The sequence below is a fragment of the Rhodnius prolixus genome, unplaced genomic scaffold (assembly GCF_049639745.1).
Source record: "Rhodnius prolixus isolate KJV_2025 unplaced genomic scaffold, Rpr scaffold_19, whole genome shotgun sequence".
NCBI classification, from domain to species: Eukaryota; Metazoa; Arthropoda; class Insecta; order Hemiptera; family Reduviidae; genus Rhodnius; species Rhodnius prolixus.
Genome location: NW_027411584.1, coordinates 299,774 through 327,050, shown reverse-complemented (window position 1 = coordinate 327,050; position 27,277 = coordinate 299,774). Strand labels below are relative to the sequence as shown.

The window sequence follows — 27,277 nt, the reverse complement described above, 5'->3', positions numbered from 1 at the left end:
AACACCAGTTGAACATTGAGCTAACACATGAGTACAGACAAATTATGTATATATACATATATTTAGAGCGAGAGAAAGAGAGAGGGAGAGAGAGTAAGAGGGAGAAAGAGAGGGGAGAGAGAGAATAAACTCTGCTGAACTAATAACTAAGGATAGTTCCTTCGTTCATTGAGATATTAAACAATTTCATTGATAATCAAGCGTCTTATCTCTTAACGGGATTTCCGATATCCTCGTTCTCTAGGCCGCCGTACACACACTCTATCGGCCAATACGGTCAACCACATCTTGATTACAAAAGAGAGAGAGACACAAAAAAAAAAGGAAAAAGAAAAAAAAGTGGGAACAATTTAAATAAGCTGTTGATGGTTAATTATAGCCCAGTCTTACTAAATCCTTCTTCCTGTATTCTACTGGTACAGAAAAGCCGAAACAAAATAAACATATTTTCTTTTGTTCACGACAAAATTTTTCTTGTTGTTGTTCTATTTTTGAGTGGTTGACCGGTTTTTGTTTTGTATTTAAATTTATTTTTATTTATATATTTTGGGCAAAAATAATAAATAAATCGAAACATAAAAAAAAAACCAGTCGAAATGATTGGAGTCGAAATGAATTGTTGGACAAAGCTGTTTGCTGTTGGTGGACTTATCTTGACCAGTGTCTCGCTGTTATGGCCAGTCGTACTGTCAACGCTTATGTACAAGGTATGTACTAAGTTATGTACTTATTAAATTTGTTAAGCTTAAATTTTATTTCATTTTTAATTGGCTTTAAGCGTTGTAAATGCAAGATGTTCTGGAAAATGAGTGTGGGAGGCTAGATGTATTATCCAAATTAGGCGCTTTCTCAGCTGTGTGTTGATCTTGAAAGTGCTGATGGCGTGCTCTGTCTGGCTTCCAGGGCCTGGAAGTCTTCACAGTATGGATGAGCCTAATGGGTTTTCAGCAGTATAAAATGCTGTTTTGAGGATCCAGACGGGGGATTCTGTGCCTGTCCCAGACTCCTAGATGGATATTTGACTGGCCAATGCCTTTAATTTGATACAAGATCTTTGGGTCGTAACAGGTTGACATAGTGAAGCTCTTCTTTTGGACTGGTCTTTGTATCTCTAGCGCAGCTTGTGGGAATTTTCTCTGAGTAGTTGAGTAGCTTAGTGCTTGGTCCCTTACTAAAGACAATGATGATACCTCTTTGTTCAGAATAAGAAATAATCCCTCATTGGTCTCCCTAGAGCAGAAGTGGGCAATCTTTTTCTGTAAAGGGCCACATAGGGGTATTGGTTTATTAGCGAGGGCCGCAGAAGGTTATTGGTTTATTACCGAGGGCCGCAGTATACATATATATATATTTATTGCGGGTTCTTATTTATTAATTGTTTTTATCTATTTATAATACAGATTATTAATTAAAATGAAATTTATTAACAAATCAACAAAAAAACGGCATTAGTTACTTCTATGAAATTGCTTCATATCTTCCTTCATCATTTTTTCTATTAAAAGCCAGACGAAATAAAAATAATGCGATTCCATTTACATTTATATATCACCATAAAATAAATAACTAGAGGAGAAGCGAAAAATCCGCAGCTTCGTCGGCGACAACACGCTTTGTGTCGGTGTAAAAATGGCGTATAGTCAAGTGATCATACAAAGAAAGAGCGCGGATTACTAATATAAGATTTGAACGCTGAGACAATAATTGTACTAGCAAAAATTACCAAACTTTATGTGACTTAAAATTTGAAATATTTTATGATTTAAGTTTTTTATTAATTGCCGTTTTGTGCCGCGGGCCGCACTTTGCCCACCCCTGCTCTAGAGAGTTCATTAAAGGAAACAAGTTTCCTCTTATAGATTGATTCCCTCAGGAACCATAGGATTTTGGAAGGTTCTAGGATAATGTTTCTTTTTCTAACATCCTGTCTTACTTCTTCAGATGATCCCGTATTCTGATACACTGCGCGGAAACATGTGAGCTTGCTTTCACTCAGAACATTCTCTCAGCAATCTTGTCATTTCCGATCTGGGAGGATCTCTTAGAGTTTTTCTCTTTATTGTACTCTTCTTGAAGGGATAGACGCTTTTTACTGTAAAGGGTTCCTAACCCCAGTCAGGAATTTGTTGTGCTTGTGCTTGCCGGTAGTACACCCAAAGTTTTTACCATATAACATAATCCACATTCCAAAGTACGGCAACTTTACTGGTCCTTGTTCTTGACAATGTAGAACAAACACAATATCTTCTGGCTTTAAAAAAAAAAAGAGATGCTACTGTATTCGCCCAAAGACTTCGGATGTCTAGCTCCAAAAAAAACTACCACTTCCTAGGGGATCCTCCACCCCATATGATATATCCTACTATATATCCTCGCAAAAGCGAATTTTCTGCTCCACTCTCTCGCTTAAGATTAATGCAGGGAAATTCAAGGAAATCATATGACCAGACTGCCGTTCAATGAAAAAGAGGAAAAGACGATACCCTAGCTGACCTCAGATTTTTTTCCTTGTTCCAGATGACAACCGTACCATAATCCCCCAAACAGTCTACTGTATCCTCTTTGGTTGCCCATATCATGTCAAATAGTTTCTTTTTCTGTTTTTTAATTAGTGAAAGTCGATGATTGTATCCCTTGGACATCCAACCATAATGACTTGTTGCTTCCCTTGTAAAACGAACAAAGCGATCCAAGAAAGCCATCACTTCCTGTCATTAACTAATCCAGTAGTTCTGATGGAAGCGTATAAACTTCTGAACTTCCGGAGGTCATCATCCTTTGCCCAATAGATTCAAATATTTATAGTTTTCAAATTTGTCTGTCTGACATATCATGGTACGAGTAATTATTTTTTTATTAAATAATTTAACACGAAACAATTTTTTTTTATTAAAATTATTTTCGTTTTCATTGATTACTATTAAATTTTTATTTTATCGAAACATCGATTTCAAATCGACAATAATTGCAACAAGAATATTTAATTAGGAATTGCTTAATGAATTACATAATTGCTTAATGAATTACAATTATAATTAATAACATAATTGAACAATTATTTAAATTGGTAATAATTAATTAAACCATAATTACAATAAAAATTAAAAAAAGAAATTTTGAAAAATACTGCGAATAGAAAAATAAACCAAAAAAAAAAAAAGCAGTTACAATTTTTTAAAAATTAAACAATTTATTTTTTGGTCAAACATTAAATTTATTAATTTAATTTAATTAAAAAAAATAACACAAATTAAATTAATTTTAAAAAATTATTCCTGTTAATATAATTAGACTAATGATACGGCTACGGCTTACTGTCTTAGTAGGGAGTTAGAGGCGATCAAGGGGGGTTTGTCTAGAAGGTGCTACCAAGCTAATTAGGTAATTGATTAGATAAAGCGATTATTAATATATCGATGTACTGTTAATGCAAAACACGATAATGATGTTAATACTGCTAATTACTTCTTAATCTAATTATTATTTGTTATATAAAGGTGTACTACAAGTTCAAACTGGCCGTAGATACGTTGGTACTGTTTGATCATTTGTGACAGAAAAGTTCATATAAACCATAGTTCCGTTATTGTAACCATTATTGAGAAATTGGGCATTTTATAATTTTTTGATGGTAGGCTAGACCCGCAATGCTAAGATGTATTGTTGGTTTAGTGGGTTCTATTCCCCTGGTCTCTAGGCCTTGGATTTTATTTAATGATTAATAAAAGGAATTTATAGTAAAGTATGTTACTAGGTGGTTATAGGCTAGACCCGCAAAGCTAAGATGTATTGTTGGTTTAGTGGGTTCTACTCCTGGTCTCTAGGCCTTGGATTTTATTTAATGGTTAATATGAGAAATTTATAGTAAATTACGTTAGGCGGTTATAGGCTAGACCCGCAAAGCTAAGATGTATTGTTGGTTTAGTGGGTTCTACTCCTGGTCTCTAGGCCTTGGATTTTATTTAATGGTTAATATGAGAAATTTATAGTAAATTACGTTAGGCGGTTATAGGCTAGACCCGCAAAGCTAAGATGTATTGTTGGTTTAGTGGGTTCTACTCCTGGTCTCTAGGCCTTGGATTTTATTTAATGGTTAATATGAGAAATTTATAGTAAATTACGTTAGGCGGTTATAGGCTAGACCCGCAAAGCTAAGATGTATTGTTGGTTTAGTGGGTTCTACTCCTGGTCTCTAGGCCTTGGATTTTATTTAATGGTTAATATGAGAAATTTATAGTAAATTACGTTAGGCTGTTATAGGCTAGACCCGCAAAGCTAAGATGTATTGTTGGTTTAGTGGGTTCTACTCCTGGTCTCTAGGCCTTGGATTTTATTTAATGGTTAATATGAGAAATTTATAGTAAATTACGTTAGGCGGTTATAGGCTAGACCCGCAAAGCTAAGATGTATTGTTGGTTTAGTGGGTTCTACTCCTGGTCTCTAGGCCTTGGATTTTATTTAATGGTTAATATGAGAAATTTATAGTAAATTACGTTAGGCGGTTATAGGCTAGACCCGCAAAGCTAAGATGTATTGTTGGTTTAGTGAATTCGATTCCCGGCTTTGGTTTTTGGTTTTTAATGGTTATTAGCAGAATGCAGTAAACACTAAACACTGACCCTAATCCGTTCCTTTTTAATATTATTACTCCTATAATTAAATTTAATGTGGACTTTTTTTTTCCATGGTTTCAATTCAACAACAGGAATTAAAATTATCACCAGGCACTAAAAGTTTTCAACACTGGGAGAAAACTCCAGTACCTATGTACATAGATATTTATTTCCACAATTGGACCAACGCTAACAAAGCGTACACGGAAAAGCCAAGGTTCAATCAAATGGGACCATATAGATTTTAGTAAGTAATCAAAATAAAATCAAATTTAATCAAGAAAAATTTAATGTTTTCTGGATAAAACTTAACCTTTTTTCTTTTTCCTTTCAACATGTCCAGTGAGCAAAGAACTAAAGTGAACCTGACTTGGAATGAGAATGGTACTGTGAGCTATAGACAGACACGCCACTGGTTTTTCGACCCGGAACACTCTAACGGTACCCTGGAGGATAAAGTTACTACTATCAATATGATCCCTGTGGTGAGTAGGTCTTTCTTTTGTTTTTGTTCAATTTACTGAGTTTTTTCGCTTACAAAAGATGAGAAAATAATTTTTCATCAAGATCTACAGCTTCTAACAGCAGCTCTATAGATAGCCTGCATCTGTAGCTACTAACTGTACGAGCTTAGCCCCATGGTTAATATCGAAAATTAGTATTAAAAAAACAAAAAAACAAACTCACCCCATAGAATTTTGATCTGGTGGCCATGAAGCTGGATGAGGATTATAGGATTCTGCAAAAAAAAGAAAAGGAAAAACGTTATTTGTAAACGTTCAACGCTGTAAAACACTTATAAAGTAGGAGAACTGTGTTAAGTTTTATGATTTCCCAGTTAAGCTCTTTAGCGCGGAACTCGTGATAAAAATTCCTACAGAATTAGCCTAGAGAAAAAGGGAAGGGATTTGCGATTGCTGGTTTTCTACGCGCAGATCGTGGGTTCGAATCCAGCTGCTGGCTCTTAGATTTTTCTCTTCCCAGGGAGTTTCTTACAGCTCCCTGACAACAATGTTGTCTTTAACGAACGTGCAGAGCACTGGAAAAAGCTCTAAGCGCCAATAACCTTAGATGTTGACGCGTCTTACATTAAAATAATTATAATATTGTAAAAATAAGTGCCTATATTATTTCTGCAACTAAAAACATTTCATTATAACACGTTTTCAAGAAAGCGCCCATTTTGTAACATCTCAACTCTTTTCCCTCAAAATGATCTAAATAGCTCAGGGAATACATTAAATTTTGCCTTTAAGATAGGGTATCTTTTGACAGCTTGTAATTAACCAGTTAAGCGCGTTTGACGAGTATACACGTAAAAACCAAATCCCTGTTACGGTGCGTTCGACGTGTATACTCGTTGTGAAAATTATAAAATTGCCATTAACAATAAAAACTAGAAATTTTAATGAAATACAATAAGAATATTATTAGGTGGGGATGTTTCCTTTATCTTACCCAATAGAACTGCGGTGGGAGCCAGCCAAATGATGAGTGGTTGTCACACGTTTGGTCTCCACATTAGAGATTGGGGAATTACGCACACAAATAGAAGCTCTCAAACTCTTGTGCAATGCCCGTTTTTAACCTTAGATAGAGATTCAGACCTCACAGTACGAGCATGATTTCATTTTGCACAGAATTCAAAAAGCTCTTTTCTTCTTTGTAAAAAAGCTCTTGGGTCTCTAGTTAACTAGAGCAATGCATAACGTGAAGTGGTGCAAGATTTTGAATGAGCACAGAATGCTCCTGTTAATCTCAAGCCCCAGAAAAAGTCGCTTGCAGTGACTTATTACGACTGTTGTAAAACTTTTGGTTGTTTTGCCCCCCTGCGTTCGACTAGTGAATACACGTCGTTGTCGTGATTTTAATTCCGCACACTGTGGGGTTATTTTTAATAACTAAATTCCTCCGCTTAACTGGTTAAGTAATAACCTAAGATGTAGCCGCGATTCAATAACTGACATCACTACAAACTCACTAACTGAGGGGAGAAGTTACCCAGTGATAGCACTCCCAGAAGTCGTCTCCGAGGATTAGCTACTCTCTTCAGAAAAGAGAGAAAATCGCAAAGCTACCCCATCTTAAAGGTAAAATGACGACAACTTACTAGAAAAGTTAATGTTCTTTCTATAGAAGTATTCCCTGAGGAGATTAGATGAATTTTGAAGGAAAAGAGTTGAGAAGTTATAAAAATGGCCGCTTTCTTGAAAACGTGTTTTAATTTAAATTTAAACAAAAAATAATAATTATTATAAACTTCTGTACTAACCAATCAATTCACAGATATAAGATAAAAAAATAACAATAAAAACGTTAATTAATTACAAAAATTTTCGAAAAAATATTTAAACAAAATTAAAAAAGAAATCACGTTTTGTGAGGTTTTACTTTAATGGTGAGCTCTATTTGTTGATTGGCTACAGAAATATTAATTTTCCACGTATATAGAATTTTAATCTAAAACAAGTTTTTGACAAATTTCAATTAACTAAGATGACAAATCAATTGTCAATTAGTTAATTTTATTGTTTTTCCTTCGCAGCCACGAGATAAATGTAAAGAAAAATGTTCGATGTAACAATGTTTTGTGTATATACTTTGATAAACCATCGATGTAGTATTAAATTTACATTTCCAGCCTTTTTTTACATTTCGGGAGGAACAAAAAAGAAGGATGTATTTTTTCCTCCAATCAGAATGGCCACATTATTATATACCACCTCAGCATGTTAACGCACCTTAAACATAAAACAGAAAAGAAAAAAACCAATCATGATGGAAAAGTGAAATTATTTTTCTCTTAAATCCATTTTTTCCTGAAAATTGAAAATGATCAGGAGGGAAAACATGAAAATTTCCCACAAAAGGGATATTATCCAATCAAATTAAATTTTATTAGATTTTGATTTTGATTTTTCTTTTTTTGCTCAGTTGACTGAGTTTTTTTGCTTGCAAAAGATGAGAAAATAATTTTTCATCAAGATCTACAGCTTCTAACAGCATCTCTACTCTCGTATAGTTAGCCTGCATCAGTAGCTACTAACTACGATATAGCTTAGCCCCAAGGCTAATATCTGAAATTAGTATTTAAAAACACTAAAAAACAAACTCACCCCAAAGAAGTTTGGATCTGGTGGCCATGAAGCTGGGTGAGGATTATAGGATTTTGTAAAGAAATAGAAAGAAAAACGTTATTTGTAAAAGTTCAACGCGGCAAAACACTTATTAAGTAGGAGAACTATGTTAAGTTTTATTATTTCCCAGGTAAGTTCTATAAAATGGAACTCGTGATAAGAATACGATAAGGGAAGGGATTAGCGATTAACCTGGTTTCCAACGCGAAGATCCTGGATCAGTTGGATTCGAACCCAGAATCCTTAGACTTTTCTCTTCCTAGAATTTTGACGTGAATACATCTTTAAATTTGCTATCATATAGAGGCAATCCAAAAAAACCTAATGATAACAAAAAATCAGGGGGATACAGTTTGGCATTATAGTTTCGAATCTATCGTCTACATCCAAAATTAAATTAGACCACTGGATAGCTAAAGGATCAAAGAGTTCATGACGATAAGCGAGGACTGTGACGCATCGCGCGCGGTGGAGGGGGAAGCGCCGCCATTTTGTGATCATTTTGCTGCGTATCGAGATTTGCTATTTAGTATAACTTTTGACTCGTTAGAAGCTAGGATGTTCGTTTAAGTTTTAATCGTCAGCTGTCGTCACAATCTATCGATTGTATATAAAACATTAGTGTAGAATAGTGACAGTGAATATAATAAGGTGTTAGAATAAAAAAAATATTATCAAAAACATATATAATGTCGGCCTATACGCGTCGAAAAGTCAAAACCAAATACAGAGATCGGTATACGGTTGGAAAGGGCTTCTCAAGAACAATCGAATGGTAATAATAAAACACCATATGACCGAGTCAAGCTGTGCCAGGAACGTAAAAGAATGAATACGGCCGAGCGGATCAACGACGGTGTCAGTACGTCTGCAGCTGGGACCGGTTGAAATTATGCAAGTGTATGATGAAATCGCTTCTACATCGACAACGGACTGTATAGACATAGATTGTGTTCGATCGTCGATTACCCTTCGTAAACTAAACCTCTCTGGAGCGCCCCATATAGCTGGGGGGGGGGCAAAGTGAGGTAACAACCACTAGAAGTTCAGTTCGAACGACAGGAAGCAGATCCAGCTTCTCCTGTTCCGACCTAGGATACTTATTCTAACCTTCTCAAAGGATGAATATATCTCCTGTCTCATAAACTCCACAACCAAAGAGGTATCAGACGACCCAGAGAAACCTAAGAACCACAATAGCCCTAGCCCATAATCCGCCTGAAGACGCATTAGGCAGCAGCTAGTACACGTTTCACTACGATGTTTTTCCTTGATTTCATCCTAAATATATAAATAAAAATCTATATATATAAAAATGAATGTGTGTCTGTTTGTTTGTACTCGATAGATTCAAAAACCATACATCCAATCGCAGTGAAAATTTGGGAAATTATTAGGTATATCCCCGGGAAGGTTTTTGCAAAGTTTTTTTAAAATCAGAGTTGGGGCTCTAGGTGCTCCCGAACAAATATCCCAAAAATATCAAAATAACATTTAATTAGTAATATTTGTTAAAAGTGTAACCATGAAAACCATGAAAAACAGTTTTTTGCAATTATTAATACGAGAATAAATTATACCGAGGATGGTGGAAAATCCATTAAACTAAAAGTACTCAACAATACTATTGATGTTGATAATCGTTGGGTAGTACCATATTCTCCATTACTACTAAAAACGTATAACGCACACATAAATGCTGAGTACTGCAATTCAGTGAAAGCTATAAAATATATTTGCAAATATGTGAACAAAGGAAGCGATATGGCAGTGTTTGGAGAGGAAAATACAACTGCATCTAACGATGAAGTCACCCAATATCAACTGGGACGCTACATAAGTAGCAATGAGGCCGTATGGCGTATTTTATCATTTTCCATTCATGAGCGATATCCAACGGTTGTTCATTTAGCAGAAAATGGACATCGTGTGTACTTTACAACAGAAAATGTACCTGCAAGAGCAATGTCACCACCGCCAACAACATTAACTGAATTTTTCACATTATGTAGAAATGCTACCTTTGCAAGGACACTACTGCACTCTGAAGTAGGGATAATTTTATTGTTAATTTTCATTTCGATGTATTGTATACATTTGATCATTAATAAATTATGTTTGAGGTATCAAAACTGCCTTTTTGTTCAAACACAGCAACGTGTGAACGGGTACAGCTAGTATTTTATATAAAAAATATAACCCGTTACGGTAAACGTATTCACGAACAACACACGGCCGTGAGTCCAGGACACAGCCACAGTTTTATTTTTTTTTAAACTTGTCACTGATTGGTTATGTACGTAATAAAATCTAATATTTGGCTAAAAACAAAAATGGGGATAAATTTGGGATATATTTTTAAATATGTACATACGGCATACTATATTAATATTACGTTCGAAACAATAATTATTAGTGGAGGTTAATTGCTAATAGGTTGATTAGGTGGTATATATAAAACCAAGAGAGGGGGGTTTGAATTGCAATAAACAACTGCGTGTAGAGGGGGTAACTGCCCACCTAGTTATTACACTGCAAACCCTTTGAACCGTTCTCATCTCTTCTCCCCCACTACTCAACACCCGGCTACGGTTACGCCCTCTGTACTACCAAATTAATTAATTAGAAATTGGCAGGGGAAAGAGAGAGACAGAGAGAGAGGGTTACAGTAACATTTCGCAAATTTTAAAGTAACACGGTCAACATGTACCCACACACAGTGAACAGAAAACGGAAATAAATTGGCAGGAGTCACATACACACGACGGAACTGACACACGTCATTCTCGTGATACACATGAAAAGTTTCTGCCTCAATGAATCAATTGCATTCACTATACTTTTCACCAGATACTTTCAGCTGAGTTCAGTTTGAATATGCAAATTCAAAATTGCCCGAAAAAGTGTACGTGTTTGTATATGCCGTTTTCTATTGGCTGATTTATTCAAATGTTACAGTATTGGTATGTATGTATTTACGTGTTTTGTTGTTGAGTTTTCCGTTTTTTTTTAATTTTTCTGGTTGGCTGTGGAATAATGCATTTTTGTACTCTCTGTCTCTCTCTTTTCAATTCATAAGGCGAGAAAGAAAAGTTGCAATTGATTGAATTTTTTTTTTGGGGGGGGGAACTGATTTTCCCGCCGGAAGTACACTTTTAAGGACACCTGAGTTACAAAAAAAATCTTCCGGAAATTCAAAATTCATATTTTCTTGGTCCTTCGTGAACCAAACCTCTCCGGGGCATCCCATATAGCTGGGGGGCCATAGTGAGGTAACAATCACTAGAAGTTTATTTCGAGCGACAGGAAGCAGATCCTCCTGTTCCGGCCTACGTTACTTATCCTAACCTTCTCACACCTCAAAACAAACCTCTGTAACAGGATGAATATAAGAGGTCTGTAAATTAAGTAATGAGACGGATTTTTTTTAAAAAAATTTTTATGCAAAAAGATTTACAATTCTATATTGTCACCTTCAAAATAACTTCCTTCTGAAGCGCACACAGCGCTGGAGACGTTTCTTCCACTCCTCATAGCAGTGCTGGTACTCCGATACTGGAATAGCCTTCAGCCGTTTGAATGTTTTCGACTGTCCTAAAATGAGTTCCCTTGAGGTGATTTTTTTCAACTTCGGGAAGAGAAAAAAAAATTCATAAGGACTCTAAAGTCAGGCGAATAAGGAATCTTGAGGAGCCACAGGAATATTTTTACTGGCCAAAAACTCTGGTTTATTGAAATTGCTGTGTGACAAGGAGCATTATCTTGACGCAACACCCACTTGTTCTTGATGTTTGGTCTCACACGAATGGACCCTTTTTCGAACGGTCAATCAACACTTTTACCGAGAGGTTATTTTGAAGGTGACAATATAGAATTGTAAATCTTTTTGAATAAAATTTTTTTTAAAAAAATCAGTCTCATTACTTAATTTACAGACCTCGTATCTCTTGTCTCATAAACTCCACAACCAAAGAGGTATCAGACGACCCAGAAAAACCTAAGAACCACTATAGCCCATAAACCTTCTGAGTTCATCCATTGGGATGAATGCTGCGAGACCGTCAACGCCTGAAACCCTGCCACGTTTCGTCAGTACGTAACACATTGGAGATAAACAAATGTCAAAAGGAAATCCGTCCGGGGACTACAAACACTTTCTTCTTAACCGAAGAACGGAGAGAAATTAAAAAATAATGATGCGAACAACTCACACGTCTTTCTCTTCGTACCGCTATTACTTACACTTATTATGGCTACGAGAAAGAGAAACAAATTAATTAATTTGAAACATGTGTTTTCTCTGTTTGGCGGGAACAAAAAAATCTCACCCACACGCAGATAGTGGCCCACATCGCTAGGTTTCGCAGCAGAAGAGATTTGATGACTTTATCCTGGGCGTTCACCGGGTTAAACATACGTCTGGATGTTGAGAAAACTGTCAGTGAATTACTGTTCGATGGTTACCAAGATCGATTGCTCAGCATTCTACAATTCATACCTGGACTGACGAAAATGAAGATAACTGATCGTTTTGGATGGTTTTATAAGGTAAATAGTTTTTTTTTGAATAGTGTAGAATAAAAATAGTATTTTTTGGCTCGCAAGCCAGGTTAACCAGGAGGTTATCAACTGCTCTCTGTATCTAAGGAGGCACCTTTGAAGGCACAGTACATGCCGCACAAGTTGAGTAAAGTGCATTATTTGATAAATTAAGGAATAAGTTTGATCCTTTACATGAAAGATATTGATCATTTAAATATGTGGCAGGTGGTTTCCAATTTTTTTTTTTGGTAATTAAACGCAACTCTCCCAAAATTACCAAATAATTATTAAACCTTCTTGTTTGTAACAGATGTGAAATTAATTTTTAGCCATTTTGTGTATGCTTGAGAACATCTAAAGCTCTTAACATTTGATTTTTCTTAGAAAAATCACTCGGAAAACGACATATTTCCCGATATTAAGAAAAATACTAGCTTTACTGTCTTGGCAATATTTTTAGTAGAAAGGGGATGAAAAAATACATAAAAATGACCTATCGCGTGCTCTTCTTTCTCTTTGATAACAAGTTAAAAAATTGAAATATGATTAATAAATACCAGATTTTGAAATGGCCTAGCACCTTTAATTTTAAAGATATCGAATTGCGGTTTCCGGTTTCTTTCATAACTTTTCATACTCTTTGAAAATGTGTACATGAAAATGGGGGTCAACTGCAAACCCTTTTTTTTTGGGTCGCGCGTCAGCCGAGTATGCGGGCAGAAATCTAAAATCAAGTCACATATTCTGAAACTAGAGGTGACGGGCAACAAATTTTTCCTCTACCATTTTTTGGCTCAGATAAACCGTTTAAGCATGAAATGCATTTGAGGCGTTTTAAAATGAACACCCTGTATACAAGGGAAAAATAGGCATTGAAAATTTCACTCTAAAAACTAGGAAATTTAAAAAATGTTAGCTGGATGATACCTGAGGATATTTTTAATCTTTACTATCGATAATTACAATCAATTTTCTTGAATCGATTTTTTTTTCTTTCTAATTTAGAGAAATGGTTCAGAAATAGTGGACGGACTGTTTAACATGGATACTGGCACAAAAGATCTGAATCAAGTGGGTAAGATTCGTTCATGGAATTATAAAAACAAGACTAACTATTTCCGTGGACAGTGTGGCGATGTGGCCGGCACTTCTGGCGAGGTGTTTCCGCCTTGGTTAACGTCTAAAGACCGGATTGGTCTGTTCAGCGGTGATTTGTGCAGGTAAATAATAATAATAAATAATAATAATATCACTTTTTTGATGTTACTGTAAAAGCGTTGAAATCACTTTGCCCAAAAAAAATGGTGCGAACAACTAACACGAAAATGTACTCTATGGACAACACTTTTTCTGGGGAAATGATGGTAAGGTTTCCCTCTACAGTAACATCGAGCGCCCTCATATCTCTGTAATATTAATAGAAACTAAATATGTACGTAAAAAACTTTCAAATTTAAAGAAAAACAGTAAAACGGAAGTGCCTTTGTACTGAATAAATTTAGTTACTTTAAAAAAATGTTATGACGTAAAAGGAATCACGCGAGTGTTTCACAGCAGGGCAGCTAATTTTATTTTTCGGTATTATAATTCACGCGTTAAATAATCACAATTACGTATATAACTAGGAATATTGCGTTACTATAGTAATTCCTAGGAGATTTGGGGCACACTCTCTAATTGACCCAAAAGGCAAATCTAATCAAATTATGTACTTGTCTAATAAAGACATTAATCTGATTTCTAGGTAATTAAAAAAACCTAATTTAGTTAGACGTAACATTTTGGAAAATCTTCTAATAAAAAACTAAATTATCTAAATTACGTCACGAAAATGAAGATCGTAAAAAATTAGAACAAAAGCTCAAAGGCTCTCCTCTAAATTTTTGTCAAACTATGACTTTTTACTAATAATTATTGGTTCTAAAATAGGTTTCCTAAAGTAAAGGAAACTTTTGTGGTAAAAATGTCGTCCCAGAATCCCTCCATCCTTAGGGTAAATTGCCAACAAAAATCGGAATATCTTTTGATCTGACTAGACAATGGAGAATTTTCCTAAGCCCGAAAACACAAATGATAATAAAGGAATGGAAATAGAGGATTTCAAATGTCCTTCTTTAAAGAAAATTTAGGAAAAGCTACATTACGAGGGTCGTTTGAAAAGTCCGTGCAAAAATGAAAACTACTAAATTTTTTGGGGTAAACCTTTTTTATTTTTCAACATAGTCCTCCTTTTAGGCTTATACACTTCGTCCAACGCTGCTCTAGTTTGTTGATCCCTTCCGAATAATAGGATTTGTCCAAGCTCTGAAAAATAGCCATTCGTTTCTGCAATCACCTTCTCGTTTGAATAAAATCTTTTTCCCGCCAGCCATTTCTTCATATTGGGGAACAATCCGAGGGAGCCAAGATTGGAGAATAGGGGGGATGTGAAACGAGTTGGTACCCTATTTCCATTAATTTTGCGACCACAACTGCTGAGGTGTGAGCTGGTGCGTTTTCGTGATGGAAAAGAACTTTTTTGTGGGCCAATCGTGGGCGTTTTTCGTGCAGCTCGGTTTTCAAACGGTCCAATAACGATGAATAATATGCACCTGTAATAGTTTTACCCTTTTCCAGATAGTCGATGAGGATTATTCCTTGCGAATCCCAAAAGACAGTCGCCATAATCTTTCCGGCCGAAGGAACGATCTTCGCCTTTTTTGGCGCAGATTCCCCCTTTGGTAACCCATTGTTTAGATTGTTCTTTGGTCTCAGGAGTGTAGTGATGTATCCATGTTTCATCCACAGTGACGAAACGACGCTTAAAGTCCTGCGGATTCTTCTGGAACAGCTGCAAACCGTCCTTGCAACACTTCACACGATTTCGTTTTTGGTCAAGCGTGAGCAATCGCGGCACCCATCTTGCGGATAGCTTTGTCATGTCCAAATGTTGATGCAAAATATTATGTACCCGTTCATTCGAGATGCCCACAGCACTAGCAATCTCACGCACCTTCACTCTTCTGTCATCCATCACCATATCATGGATTTTATCAATGATTTCTGGAGTAGTAACCTCAACAGGGCGTCCAAAACGTTCAGCGTCACTTGTGCCCATATGGCCACTCTGAAAATTTTGAAACCACATATAAACTGTTCTAATCGAAGGTGCAGAGTCACCATAATGTTTATCAAGCTTCTCTTTAGTCTCCTGAGGCGTTTTGCCTTTCATAAAGTAGTGTTTAATCAACACACGAAATTCTTTTTCGTCCATTTTTTTGAAAATCACTCGACTTCCTCGATTCAAACGAATGCCAAACACAAAGAAATAGACCGATCTGGCTGAAACTTGGTGTGTGTTCTTCCAAGAGATGCTACTAACTAAACATAACCTCGATACGCGCCAGTGGTGCTATCTCTCTGACTTTGCACGGACTTTTCAAACGACCCTCGTATTTTAATATAGAAATTAAAACTCTTACGTTCTTTCCAGGACCATAAATCTTGATTACGAAGAAGACAGATCAGTAAACGGGATACATGGACTGAAGTTCACCGGCGGCACAGATCTGGTGGATTCTGGTTTGAAAGATTCGCAAACAGCATGTTATAGAAATGGTGAACAAGCACCGCTTGGTTTGTTGAACATCACTGAATGTAGATACGGTGCTCCGATATTTGTATCGTATCCACATTTCTATCTGGCTGACAAAGAGGTGCAGACGCAAGTGGATGGCATGAACCCAAGAAAAGAGGAACACAGTTTTGATTTGACCGTAGAACCGGTAAGTGGAAATATCTGGTAAAAACGTGATGGAATTTTATAAATGTGGCTAAATTTTGTACATTAATTTCAGGGATTCCCTTAATAGTTACTTTTGTTACCAGTGTGGGAAGTGGGCACTTCCGCTCTAGTCCTAAGAGAATCTTACAGATTTTCTGTTTAGTTTTCCCTACAAATACGTGATTTCAGTCCCCTGTGAAAAGAGATTTTTACAAATTGGTCTGTATTATATCAGTTTGTCAGTCTCTTTATTTCTTTAAACCCTTTATTCTGCCTGTCCATGTAACCATCTCTCTCTCTGAATGAATGTACCCATATACCCATGCATACCCATACCACATACCCATGTGGCCAGCCAAACTCAAAAACGAAAGATCACTGGAAGTTAAAATTCTACGTATTTTTTTAAAATGTGGTTGCTGGGTAAAATCAGCGATATTCTATATTCTAGTTTCGATATTCGAATTTGATATTCGAAATTCTAGTAGCGATATTCTAGTTTCTGTCTAAAAAAAAAACGCATGATGGAATCGATAAATCGATAAACTATTTTTTTTTTTTAAATTAGTTCTGATCATGAAATTGTTTAGCCCAACATTTCTAGAATATTGGCGGCTTCGCTAAAAACAATTTTACCAAATTTCGCTGTGTTAATTACTATTGGAATAAAGATTTGGTCCTGAAACCCAACTGAAATACAGCCATAGAGATCGAACCATCCTCCACCTTGAGGTATCTAGTACAGTGATGGCGAACATGACACGCGAGCTCATTCTTGGTGACACGCAACTTCAAAGATAAAAAAAATTCATAATTTAAATATTTGCCTCTCATAACGGCCAGAGTTGGTTATTAATAATAATATTAATGTAAGTCTCTAAATGTAAATCATTGGTTTCATAATTTTGGTTTTAGTATTTTAAATGGCATTAAACAAATAATTTACTTAAAAAAATTATAAATATTTCTGATGTGGGACACGCCACGAAAATTATGTTTCTATTTTTTCCAAAATTTTGACACCCCGAGCTCAAAAGGTTTGCCATCACTGAATCTAGTAGATCTAGTCTCCAGGGGGGGTTCAGGGTTCTACCCACTGTTTTCCATCCAGTTTTTTTTTGGGGGGGGGCAGGTTCTGAACATGCAGCAACGTCCGGGAGACAGGGAGGTCGTTTATTCCTCTTCTCGAAACAGTTTCCACTGGGACTCCAGGTAAATGAAAAAGGTCCAGGGTGTTTTTTTCACCAATGGTCTTCTCTGCCTTATAAATCATACTTACTATTCAGGGTAATCTGACCGGGTCTCAGAGACGTTCCCTACTTCCTTTCCTTTTTTGTCACGGGCATCCCAACGTTTGAACCCAACTACAACGTATAGTATCTTGTGGATGTCTTTTATGAGCCTATAGTGCTCTACATATAAAATGGCATAAGGACAGACTAACTGATTTAGCGGCAGTCAAAATAGAAGAGCATACATTTGCCTTGACCACAGTAGAAACTAGAGGATTGGACAATGCAGGTCGCAGGGAGTCCCTCCTATGTAATTAACTTTTCTGCTCAAATGCTCCAAGAATTAGATGAATCCCTATTGATTCATCAAAAGGACGAACACATCCGAACCAAATTTAGGTAGCTGATAACCCTAAAAACTGGAAATCTAACTTATCCCTGCTTCCATCGCATAAGACTACCACCCACACCAGGAAATGAAGAACAAAAAATTGAGTCACAGAGCACAGAATCTTCTTTTCCTCCCATTTTTCACTCGGTCCAGATTCCGAGTGTAAACAATCCACTAAAACCCAGTGTACATTCATTAAAGTTTATCTTATCCGTCGTATTGTAATCAAGAAGAAAAAGCCCTATTAGTAATATGTGGCGCGATATAACCAGTTCAATAGGTTATAGCCACGTGAAAGATAATAAATGACACAGCTGACCCAATATATGAATATATACACTTTTTTATCTATTTACAGCCACTATTAAATACAACAGAATATTACAACTTTATGTGTAATAAAAACCTTTTTTGTACACACAGACAGACACGCACGTTTTAATCATCCTAAAAAAATTATCAGATTACTACGTAACATCTTTACAAATATCTTTATTAATTAAAAATGTGCGTATGAATGACATGCGTGGCTAAAATTTCTAGTTTTTTTTTTCGCAAAGTTTTGAAGAATATTGCGTAATAACCAATAAAATACAACCGAACGACGTAATTACTGATATCTTTTTGAGAATAGTGACGTAAGATCTATGGTAGACATTTGCTCAGACTAGTGGCGTATCTTGGTATCTGTCTATTCTAGAAGTTCTATCAGCTATTGTTAGTTAAAGAGTAAGCACTTATTTTGCATCTAATGATGGTGCTTATTTTAATGCTTACCGTTCTCTACATCAAATGTGGGCGCCACGATAGAATTTGAAGATAAATTTCTGAATTAGAACTTTCAGGCGGGCTTAACGTCCAGCTACCAATTAGGTGTCGTGGACGGAGGCGACTAACAAACATACTTTACTGTAAATTGCTCATATAAAACATTAAATAAAATCCAAGGTCTAGACACCGGGAATCGAACCCACTAAACCAACAATACATCTTAGCATTGCGGGTCTAGCCTATAACCGCCTAACATACTTTACTGTAAATTCCTCATATTAACTTTTAAATAAAAATACATGGCCTAGAGACCAGGAGTAGAACCCACTAAACCAACAATACATCTTAGCTTTGCGGGTCGAGCCTATAACCACCTAGTAACATATTTTTCTATAAATTCCTTTTATTAATCATTAAATAAAATCCAAAGCCTAGAGACCGGGGGAATCGAACCCACTAAACCAACAATACATCATAGCTTTGCGGGTCTAGCCTATAACCTCCTAACTTACTTTACTATAAATTCCTTTTATTAAACATTAAATAAAATCTAAGGCTCAGAGACCGGGGGAATCGAACCCACTAAACCAACAATACATCTTAGCATTGCGGGTCTAGCCTATAACCTCCTAACATACTTTACTATAAATTCCTTTTATTAATCATTAAATAAAATCCAAGGCCTAAGATCGGGGGAATCGAACCGAGTTAATCTATAAATGCACCATTAAAAAAATTAAATAAATAAATAAATAACGCTGAAAATTCCAGACAATTAAAATTTCCCAATAAATTATCAGCTACGAAATTTCCACAAACTGTGAATCACATACGACATTTCCAATGCACATTATCTCAGTTATTTTATTTTATTTATTATTAAATTTATTTCTATATTGTAAATAAATGATAATATCTGCGCAGAATATAGCCAGGAGTATGGCGTGATATTAAAACATTTCATTGAAATTATTAATCAATTACTCACGATATTGAATTCGATAAAAATTGTTGCAAGAGTTACGATATCAGCTGTTCTAATTATAAAAAATATATGTATATTTTAGTGACAACATTTTTATATGCAAATATCTTTTTTCTTTTTTTTTAACAGACTTTTGGCGTACCATTGGATGTAAAAGGACGATTCCAGATCAATATTATGGTAGAGCCGGCAAAGGATATTCTGTAAGTATTTAATAATAATATTTTGTTGTATATAATGGGGAAACTAGCACGCACGGGAAGTAGTTCTTATCTAGAGAAAAAGTCAAGGCCTTTCTTATCCCCAGGACAACGCCTTCCCTTTTTTTTTTGTTTTCTGATCTTCTCTGTTATCAGTAAGGCAGTGATTGACGGCGCCGTGGCTCCCTTTATCGGTAACAATCAATGAATATAGAATCAGTACTCCACTCATGTTACACACGCACGTACAAATTTCTCTACAGATCCAAACTACGTACAGATAATTATTATGAAACGTACCTTTATATTTTTTTATTTTACTTTTTTATTTAAATGTTTAAAAAAATTCTTACGCAAACTCACACGACTATTTCAGAGATAGTCTCTCTTATCACCAATTTAAATATTTATTTATTTATTTATTTTCTGAACTTAGAATTTTTTGTTTAGACAGTTCGTTAATTAAAAAAGACAAACCAAACGGTTACAAAGTCCTATCGCTCGTATCGCTTACTTTCAAACCCTAAGACACTTGGTGATAAGACGCAAATCCCTATAGTAGGGAAGTCCTTGAAGGGTCCTTAAGGAATAGGCACCACTGTAAACTTCCTTTAGTTCAGACAAAGTTAATTTCCCCCCCCCTCAAGATGGTAGTAATAACCGGATTTTATTTTACATTTTAGAACAATATGCTCTGCTTATATCTCAACTCAATATTGTCTCTCTATTCTGTTACAGCATCCTAAGAAATCTACCCAAACGATATTACATGCCAATCCTATGGTTTGATCAACGTGCTTCACTCACTGAACCACTGGCCAATGAAATTGGCTTTATGGTAACATTATACCATGTCTGTAATACCATAGCATTGGCTTTATTAGTGATTGGCATATTGAGCGCCACTGTTGGCATAACTATGGCATGTAGAGAATTGAATTCAACCTTATCAAATAAATTACCACCGTATAGAACCTATAGTCTGGAAGCGAAACGAAAATTACCATTAATTACGAATAATTTGGGTAAAAAGATGGACGAACATAATATTGTAGAGGCAGCGGTGAAAATGATTCCATAATTTTAGTTTTTCTTTTTTTTTAATTACAAAAAATCTATTTTAAAAACAACAGCAAGGAATTGAGAAAAAAATAATATATATATACAGTGGTATCTCGGTTCTCGACCACAATTCGTTCCAGAAGTGCGGTCGAGAACCAAAACAATTTATCCCACAAGAAATAATGTAAACTATGTAGTTTATTTCGTTTCTAAGCCCCAGAAATATTAGGCCGTTTTACTGGCCTAATTTTTATATTATATTTTATGTAAAAACATGTATCTAAACAAGAAATAAGATCTAAAAGTGTGCAAATATAAAAACAACTCGGCTCATCTCGGTGGTGTTCGAGTTCCAAATGTTTGTTCGGATTTCAGGACAATATTTACCTCGAATTTCTTGGCCGAATACCACCGATTTGTTCGTAAGTCAAGTCGTTCGAAAACCGAGGTACCACTGTATCGATCGCTGATTTCATCCGCCATTGTAACCCCAGATTGGTTTCGAACTTCCTTCCTTTTTTTTATCCGTAATCAGCTTCCGTACTTGAAACATGGTCAAGGTCAAATTCTGATCAATCAACATCTAATGGTGGGAAAAAAGTTCGAAACCAGGTTAAAAGGTACAATAAACAGGTCGGATAAAATCAGCCACTTTGTCAATTATGTTCGAAATGATATATTATTATTTTTTACTTCCGTCAAAATTCAGTATCTAATATTTTTCTAATAAAATAAAAAGAGACTAAAATTATACTATTTCTTTGGAAAAAAAGTCACATAATACAACTTTCGAAATAGATAAAAGAAACACGTGTTGTAACTTATAACAATTAGATAAGAAATGATAAGAAAAAAACAAGTTGTAATATCGTACGATACTTGAAATTTAATGAATCACTGAATTAGGCCTATTTCAATGAAGCGTAGGTCCCATTTTAACGAATAACGGGGTCCTTAAGGAGCGGATAGGGTAAATAAAAACTAAGCCTGGTCCATTCATAATTAACTCCAGAGACTTTTTTATTAATTAATTTTTAATTAATGTCAATATTGTTCAATTTTTGTTTAATTACTTATTTGGGTTTAAATTACTTATTTAATTAATTAAAGACCCCCCTTCTTAATTATTAAATGTGTAAGAACACCCATTTAATGGGGGGGGGGGACTCTTAACTCAAGAATTTTGGGAGAAGAGATAGGAGAAGATAAGCCTGGTCATTCATACTTAATTCAAAAGTTATTTTTCTTAATTACTTAATTTTGTTCTTTTTTGTGTTCTTATTTTTTTGTTTAAATTATTACTTATTTGTTTTACGGTGAATAACTGTGACGTTACAGTTTCTAATTATAATTTTCTCTCTCTCTTTCTATTTTAGTTGTGTAAGAAGTATTAATATATTGTAAATATATCTATTAATTGTGTATTATGGAAAATCGATCTTATTTACGATAACTGAGATACATGTAAATTTTACTTTTGCTTAATAATGTCGTAAAATCGATTCCTTATATATTTTTTTAAATTATTAATTTCAAAGGTACTCCTAAAATTTATTCTCGCTCAGGAAGTTTTGAGTATCACTTCTTCTTTTCATAAAATTTATGTATTTTCAATTAAAGAAGGAGAAAGTATTTTATAACAATTTTCAATTATCAGTATTATTATATTTTATTTTTTTTTGTATATTTTTATCATTATATATATATTTTTTTGTATTTATTATTTTAAATTATAATTTTTATTTTAACTATGTACAGTAAAAAATGTATTTATTTCGCATAATGGAAGAAATATAATTTACATAATACTAAAATTGGTTTATTTATTTATGAATATAATAAAACTCACGAAATTGTTGCTACTACGTGAAAAGGTAAAGTTGGTGACAAATCGGTGACCCCCGACAAGGAATTTGTTGATGGAGTACAAGACGAGTCAACTTGATCAATCAAAAACTTTGTGATCAATCTTATAGATTTCAAGGAAGTTCCGTTTTATTAATAAAAAATATTTTTGCTATCTCTTATTCAATAATAATGATAATGAAAGAAGTTCTAATCATACTTTATATTATGTAATTACTAAAAGAATACTTATTCTTTTTACATGTTTAATATCCACGCTAACTTGAAGTAATATCTTCCCCAACTCAAAGTAATATCCACCCAAACTCGAAGTAATATCCACGGTAACTTGAAGTAATATCCACCCTAACTCAAAGTAATATCTTCCCCAACTCAAAGTAATATCCGTCCTAACTCAAAGTAATATCCGTCCTAACTCAAGAAAGAAAAATTGCAGAAGATTAAGATTTAGATTTTAAAAGCAGAAATTCTTGGCCAGTAAGTTGCAGTAAAGTACATGTGTAAAATATTATATATAATAATATAAATAAGTTATATAATATAGCGTGCTACAGAGTGAGGTTCGCATCAAAATCAGCTGACCAGAAATGCCATTTCATACAATAAATTTTCCAGTTGTTTGGAATTTTCTCGAAAAAATGGCTCCAACGATTTTCTACTGACGATTTTTTAGTAAGCTGATTGGTCAATTTTTCCGGAAAATTTTCTATTTAGGAGCGTTACTGAGAGAGAGGAGGTGGTTAGGCTTTTCTTTAAAGCGCCCATTGCTGTTTAATGTTTTGGCATGCCACTTCAATAGTATTAATCTCAGAATCAAATGTGAGACTGAATTTCTAAATTTGATAAAAATCTATTGGACCGGATGTGCTATTCGACCGAATAGAATGTTTCGTATTTTAAGAAGCTCGCAAACGGTTTCTAAGAATTTATTCAAAATTTGTGTAATGATAACTAAGACATAAATCTAAAAGTTTTAATTGAAACAATTTTTTTTTGCCGGAACTTAAATTAAGAGTACCTCGGCGAAGAGGCTGGGCGGATTTCTTGTTGAGTGATTAGAATTTAAGAATGATTCAAACGTTCGGAGTTTTGAAAGGAAAAATTTGTGAGCTCGAACTTTGAGAGTAGTAGTAACAGGAAGAAAGTGTGAATTTGAATTGATTGATGAGGGTTTAAAAGGGAAGAAGTATAAGGGCTTTATTCTGGAATGGCCCTTTTAGGGATTTTACGTTTTATAACATTATTGTGAATTTAAAAAAAAAATGGCGCTTTGCATCTTGCGGAAAATCCAAAAATAAATTACGTAAAGGAAGTCGTTAGAGTTTTTCTAAATTCTCCTCAAATTCTTGTAAACTTCTAGAAAATTTCCTACCTCTGGAGTACTTCTATGGTAGTAAAGGGCTGAATCTGGATCTATAAATAGGAAACAGGGTATTTAGGGAGTAAGTTACATGCCCGAATATAATTGCAACTTTAACATGCATAAACCCGTGGTTTTTATCCTTTTCTTCCTCCGCCTATTTTCTTCCAAATTTAGAAGGCCATGCATGATACCTCACTGAACCACACTCCACAGGTGTTCTCTGTAGAACCAATACAATGGGCAGAAACCAAAATCATAATAATAGTGGTATAAAAGACCCAGAAGCTATAGTAAAAGATCTATTTATTGGGATGGAATGAATAAAGGGAAAGCAGCTCGACTTAACACCGACAATTGGGGGTAACTGATATACCCACCCACAACAACAAAGAGATATAATAATGTACTCACACTAAGTTGACCGGAAAATAACAACTATACATACGAACGGATACAAACACCACCTTCTTTGTTGGGTATTGTGGGGGTTTTTATGGCACTCCTGGGGCGGTATTTTCTATCTATGGACTTAACGTGGTGCATGATCCCATAGGATCTGGAATTGTACAAATATAAATCTTCTTTTTTTTTGCCAACCCTATTTCAGAAACTACTTTAATAATAGTCTTAATCTTTGAAGAAAGTTATGCAGATCTAAGTTCAGAAATAGACCTTAATTCCATCATCTTAAGAATGGCCAATAAGAATAGCGAACACCCAATAATTGTTTTATACAAAATTTTTTTACTTGATTTTTTTTTTTAATTTTACTTTTTGGGAAGGGATTAGCTAAGTGTGTTCCCACGTGGAGATCTCAGGTTCTAATCTAGCTACCACAGCCCCTTACTGTTTCTAGGAGGGCTCAGAAGTGGTGGCTTGCCACCACTGGGCTGAGACAGGCGAAGGAGTTCATCAGAGGCTATTCGCCGAGGCTGACCGCAAAATTAATCCGTCAAGGCCGTGTGAGGCTATAAGGATAATTGTAGGCCTATTAACTGGGCCACTGCAGGCCCCAGAAAACGCATGCATCGCATGGGCACCTGGCAGATGATAGCCTTTGTAAGTTCTGTCAGGAAGAAGAGGAAACGGCACTGCAGGTGTTGTGTCAGTGTGAGGGGCTTGTCTGGGGCTAAGGATGTTACTTCTCGGGGAGGAAAAACCAAGGCCTGAGAGCTTTACCCAGGAGCCACTCACCAGAATTAAGAGTCTGATTAAGCGGACGGGTCTGGTGGGTGAGCTCTAAAGCCGGGGAGCCACAATAGGGGTCACGGTGGCGTAGGCCTTGAGGCCGCCCTAATTTAATCTAATCTAATCTACTGTTTCTAGGAGCTCACTTACTGCTCACTGTCTGTTATTGACGTAGGAAACACTGTACTGATCACCAATGTCTTCAGATGTTCAGAGACGCCTCTTAAATAATAAGAAAAAAGAACTTCCTCTTACTCTTTTTCGATTTCCGATTTTTCAAACCGAAAATTAGATCCCCTGAGTCTCAAAAAAATGGTGTGTGTGTGTGTGTGCACAGTAAGTCAAAAATGAAAAAATCGCCGGAAATTTAAATTTAATATTTCAGTTAGATGTGTTAAAGGACGCCAACAAAAGGTTTTGATCAAAATCGGTCAAACCGGAAGTACCAATTACTTTTCTCGAAGATTTTCTCGAAGAAAAAAGAAGCTTTTCCAATTTCCTTAAGCACAACTCTTTCCTGGCTCAGAAGAATATTTCCTTGGGAAATTGTTTCAAGTAAAAGTTGTAGAACTATTGTAATTATGCGTAATTTGAATGCTAAGTTTAAATAAAGGAAATCGTAAGAGTTATTTTTTGAGAAAATTTGGAAAAACTGGAAAATCTATTATGTAATAGATAGCTTTTAAAGATGGCCGCTCGATGATGAACGAATTAGGGGGGGAGGCCTTCAGTCATTACTTAATGATTTTGTTGCAGAAAGATTTGATGAAAGAGAGTGGCTACCACCTGTTTCTGCATTTGAAGATACATATGGGTGGACAGCGCCACGACGACGAAGATGAGGTCAAAACGACCATGTTGCAGAGTGGTTGTAAAATCAGGTGGCAGACATCTATGAGGATGGGATTCAAAAAGCTGGTTTTGTAAGATACGATAAGTGCCTTAATATTGGTGGCAATTGTGTAGAAAAGTGGATTCAGGCACAGGCTTTTCATTTAAAAATAAAATTGTCTAGAAAAGTGCAATTTAAAGTGTTTTTCTTTTATTTCAAAACGGTACTGACTTAAAAAAAAGCACGCCTTCGTGAAAAAAACCAGATGCTTCCGGTGACGTCGAAATTTGATACGTTCGCAATACATTCCTCTTGCCAAATCAAATTAGCATCCATTCAAAAATCATAATGGAATAAAATGTAAAATCAAATTCAACCCCATAACTGGAAAACAGAAAGATAACGTAATGGATGAGAAGATCTGTGGGTATATCGTTAGCCATATTAACTATTCATTGGCTCCCATATATACGTACATACAGAGAGGAAGGATGTTCAATACAAATAACCAGACATTGCCACCAGGGCGTAGTAGTGGTCAGCCGTCCGTGTTCACTCTATTTGACCACAGCACCACCACCGCGGCGGGGACATATCGATACAAACGAATATTACAAAATGTTATAGATAAACATATCATGCGGAAAATACAAACCAGAAAACTGATTTCCATTTAGCTTTTCCGAATTGTATTTATTATGAAAATTTTAATCAATCTCCATTTTGTTATATTCTTTCCACCACAAATCATTACCATATTATTGACTGCGGATGCTCTCATTGCTTTACGAAGATATATTGAATTATTGTAAGAAATATCCCAATAATTATCAACTATCCCAGAAATTAGTTACAGAAACAGAATACTGATAGCGCGGGGCGTCCTTTTATGAAGACTATCCAGGAGAAATTAGGCCTCCCAATCCCTGGATATCCTTGTCATCTTTGCAGCTTCCGTTATCATGCGGAAAATACAAACCAGAAAACTGATTTCCATTTAGCTTTTCCGAATTGTATTTATTATGAAAATTTTAATCAATCTCCATTTTGTTATATTCTTTCCACCACAAATCATTACCATATTATTGACTGCGGATGCTCTCATTGCTTTACGAAGATATATTGAATTATTGTAAGAAATATCCCAATAATTATCAACTATCCCAGAAATTAGTTACAGAAACAGAATACTGATAGCGCGGGGCGTCCTTTTATGAAGACTATCCAGGAGAAATTAGGCCTCCCAATCCCTGGATATCCTTGTCATCTTTGCAGCTTCCGTTAAGCTCTCAGAATGAGTCAGCAAGGATAGGGTGAGATGGAAACACAATT

At 35.3% G+C, this 27,277-nt stretch overlaps 1 protein-coding gene across 1 annotated transcript; it reads left to right on the top strand.

Moving 5' to 3' along the window:
- The first annotated feature begins 372 nt into the window (after nucleotides 1-372).
- On the top strand, nucleotides 373-22,476 carry LOC141448302 (protein croquemort-like). Its single transcript, XM_074116577.1, has 8 exons — nucleotides 373-707; nucleotides 4,706-4,860; nucleotides 4,957-5,098; nucleotides 12,089-12,298; nucleotides 13,298-13,512; nucleotides 15,765-16,056; nucleotides 19,564-19,637; nucleotides 20,373-22,476. Exons 1-8 carry the CDS (start codon nucleotides 597-599, stop codon nucleotides 20,713-20,715), a joined length of 1,542 nt encoding a protein of 513 aa, XP_073972678.1. The 5' UTR covers nucleotides 373-596; the 3' UTR covers nucleotides 20,716-22,476.
- The last annotated feature ends 4,801 nt before the right edge of the window (nucleotides 22,477-27,277 follow it).